The 3,779-nt window shown below is 34.0% G+C and overlaps 1 protein-coding gene across 1 annotated transcript; it reads left to right on the top strand.

The window, feature by feature from the left end:
• Positions 1–394: 394 nt before the first annotated feature.
• TRIADDRAFT_20006 (uncharacterized protein) lies at positions 395–3,087 on the top strand (the record flags this gene model as incomplete). Its single annotated transcript, XM_002108709.1, has 5 exons — positions 395–854; positions 909–1,326; positions 1,442–1,718; positions 1,839–1,955; positions 2,065–3,087. Coding segments are annotated over 5 exons (2,295 nt in total), but the record flags the coding sequence as incomplete, so codon positions are not given.
• Between the last annotated feature and the right edge of the window lie 692 nt (positions 3,088–3,779).

Here is a 3,779-nt window from a genome sequence, read left to right as displayed (position 1 = left end):
GTATCTACTGTCTCCATGACTATGCTCTCTTCGTATTGATTGATGCAATATCATAAAATGATCATGGAAATGCACCGCTAACAAATTCGGTCAATACCAGTCTACTCCTCTTTTTCTTCAAATATCGTAGACTGGTAATTACTGCTAAATCTGAGATTCAACTATTGCTCGGAAATGATCATGATCATTCATCATTAAATAGGCTTAAAAAACTCGCTAATGATATTAACATATGATAAAGCTGCCTTAAAATCGAAATCTAATAATTGATAACTTTGCAATACAGTTACCCAACACAGAAAAATAATGCTGAATATTGCTTTAACTTGAAATTTGAAAATGATTTGTTATACTGTATATCTGACAATCGACCACTTTATTATCTTTAAAAACAGGTGTTACCTACCTTGATAATATTGGCTCTGCTTTGTACTGCGAATCACAGTTAGAAAATTATTTACAGGAGTTGAAAGGACAGCTCTTTGCTAACCCACATAGCAGAAATGCTAGTAGTAAACAGACTTTGCAAATGATTGATCAAATGAGAGATCGAATTTTAGATCACTTCAATACCAATAGTGACGATTATAGAGTCATCTTTACCTCTGGTGCTACCGATGCCTTAAAAATAATTCATGATAGCTTCCAATGGCATGCCCCCTATGACAACAGCGATTCAATGGTAAACGGCAATAGGCTTGAAGGTGATCATGCAGAAAATATCCAACCATGCTTTTGCTACTTGGAAGACAATCATACGTCTGTTATCGGAATTCGACAAGCAGTCTCTCGTCATGTTGGAATGATAACTTGTGTTGACATAGAAGCAGTAGAAACAGCAGATAGTACTGGTAGTAAAATTATCAGTACCAAACTGAATAGCAATAGCCAAAGCGGCCAACATCAAGTTCATAATATCGAGATTGATAATGGCGATACCACCAATTGTACCATCAATCATCTTTTCGCTTACCCAGCTCAAAGTAATTTTTCCGGTAGGAAATATCCTTTACAATGGATTGACAGAATTCAACGTACTCAGTTAGTACCGAATTGTGTTAAAATTCGTGAAAAAGATCGTTGGTATGTCTTACTGGATGCCGCTTCTTATATTTCAACCTCTCCCTTGGATTTGGGTCGATATAAACCAGATTTTGTGCCAATTTCTTTTTACAAATTATTTGGCTTTCCTACTGGCTTAGGAGCTTTAATTGTTCGTAACAACGCAATAAATGTTTTAAGAAAGCAATATTTTGGCGGTGGAACCATCCAGACATGCCTTTATCATGATGATTTTGTATCATTTAAGACAGTACCTCATGATAGGTATTTAACATGCAATTATCTCAATTTTAACTTAGCTTGGAGATAGAACATAAAGAATTCGCTAATACAGCTTATAATTATAAACGTGCATATTGAATTCTTTTTTTTGCGGCAGGTATGAAGACGGGACTGTTGCATTTCTAGATATTATTGCTTTGAAATATGGATTTGATTGCTTATGCGGTATAGCTAGGGATATGGACGCCGTTTGCAACCATACATTTTCTATTACTCGTTATACTTACCAAAATATGTTAAAATTGTGCCACTATAACTGTGAACCGCTTTGTCATATCTATGGTGAAAGTGATTACTCCAATTCGACTCATCAAGGTCCAGTCATTAATTTTAATTTACTTGATTCGAAAGGAAATTTTATTGGTTATAGCCAGGTAACTATTCCGTTTCCTATTTACTACTAATCATGCACAGTACTATAGAAATAGTTAAAATACATAAGAAATTTCTAATGTTATTATCCTACCTATCGACTTTCACATCATCAATTTTAGGTTTCTAAATTGGCAGAAATGTATAAAATTGAATTGCGGACCGGATGCTTTTGTAATTTAGGACAATGTCAAAAGTCTTTGGGATTATCATCAGCAGGCCTGTTACACAATTTTCAGGTAATTTACTTTAGAAAGAATCTTTACATATGGCCAATAGAATTATAACCATTTGAAGATGTAACTTTGATTTAACTTTATGCATACATACTTTTCATATTTACTCAAGTCTGGGCATATTTGTGGTGATGATATCGATTTAATAGATGGTAAACCCACAGGCTCAATCCGAATTTCAATTGGATATTTGTCAAGTTTTGAAGATTCAGATCGATTCATAAAGTTTTTGGAAGAATGCTTTGTTGAATTCCTTGTTGAAAGTGAAAGTAAAGAAGATAACATTGAAATTGATTCCAAGGAGATCCACTTCAATGTGTTAAAGCCTTCGATTCCTAAATTACAAAGAATTGTTTTGTATCCTGTCAAGTCCTGTAACGGCTTCGAAGTCGATAGTTGGCCTATAGGACCTAGGGGTCTGTTATATGATCGCAGTTGGATGATAGTCAATGAATCTGGTGTTTGCTTAAACTTGAAGCAAGAACCTAAGATGTATAATATTAGACCAAAAATAAACTTAGAAGACAAGTTACTAATATTAGATTGCGAAGGCGTGCAATCGTTACTATTACCGTTAAGTTATGATATGCCTGATCAATTTGCTATTAGTGCCTCCGTTTGTCAATCTAGAGTTTGCGGTGATAAAGTAAATGGTATTGATTGCGGAGATGAAGCCTCGTTGTGGCTCAGCAAAGTACTGCAAAGAACAGTTCGACTGATTATGCAACATGATAACAGTAAGCGTTCAACAAAATCGAGAACTTCAAATGATGAACGACAGCCTATTCTATCCCTTGCAAATACTGCTCAAATATTGCTAATATCTTCAACTAGTGCTACTATATTATATAAGACAATATTAAAAATGAATGCCTTTGAAAAGTCACCTGTTTCCACTATTGCTACCGTTGATAGCTTGTGCGATCGTTTCAGAGCTAATTTAATCATCCAAGGAGGACAGCCTTTCGCTGAAGATTGCTGGAAATATATAAAGATTGGCCATTGCCGATTTACTATTACTGGCCCATGCACCAGGTGTCATATTATATGTATCGACCCTGCTACTAAAACTATTAATAAGGATCCACTGAAAGCGTTGATGAAACTTCGTGGCAAAAAGGTATTTATTATGTAAAATGAATTTACTGACTATATTATTATAAACCTTTGCCGAGAGGATTAAAATAAAACATATAATAGATAGATGTTGCTGATTCATTGTTTTCTATTCTTAATTGACAGATTCAATTTGGTATCTTGCTTGCAATAGAAAGTCATAACTACGACTGGAGCACTAATTCGTCGATGATAGCCTGCAGTGATATCGTCGATGTTATTTCTAGTTAAGAGTTATTAGTTTAAGAGAATATATCATGTGGACGATTAGTAAAAAGAACGTTTATTTCATAATGCGATGATTCACTTGCTATTGAGGCGATAAATTTATCATGGGCGTACGAATGTATTTATACGGGAAGCTATGAAGATATATAATATCAAAAGAAACAACCAATATCGCCAACTAATTCATATGCTAATGTGAAGGATTAATTTTTTAATTGTAATTAATAATCAGTTAAGTGAAATTGAGTCGTTTCTATTTATTAGTATTAGCGGTGTCCTATTTCAGAGTAGCCTTTAACCTGAAACTTGCATATTCTCAGTTATGACGCAAATTTCACTTAGAAATTGTACGTATTGTGATTGCGAAAGCAATTCTACTCTTGCCTTTTTTTAACGATAAAATATGATATTTTACATCTTTGGCTCCACAAAAATTCTGATTCTATCTTCTGGTAACATATTATTATAGAATTATGTAAACGA

The sequence above is a fragment of the Trichoplax adhaerens genome, genomic scaffold (assembly GCF_000150275.1).
Source record: "Trichoplax adhaerens TRIADscaffold_1 genomic scaffold, whole genome shotgun sequence".
Lineage (NCBI taxonomy): Eukaryota > Metazoa > Placozoa > Uniplacotomia > Trichoplacea > Trichoplacidae > Trichoplax > Trichoplax adhaerens.
Note: the sequence above shows the minus strand (reverse complement) of the source record. Positions and strands in the feature narration are given on the sequence as shown.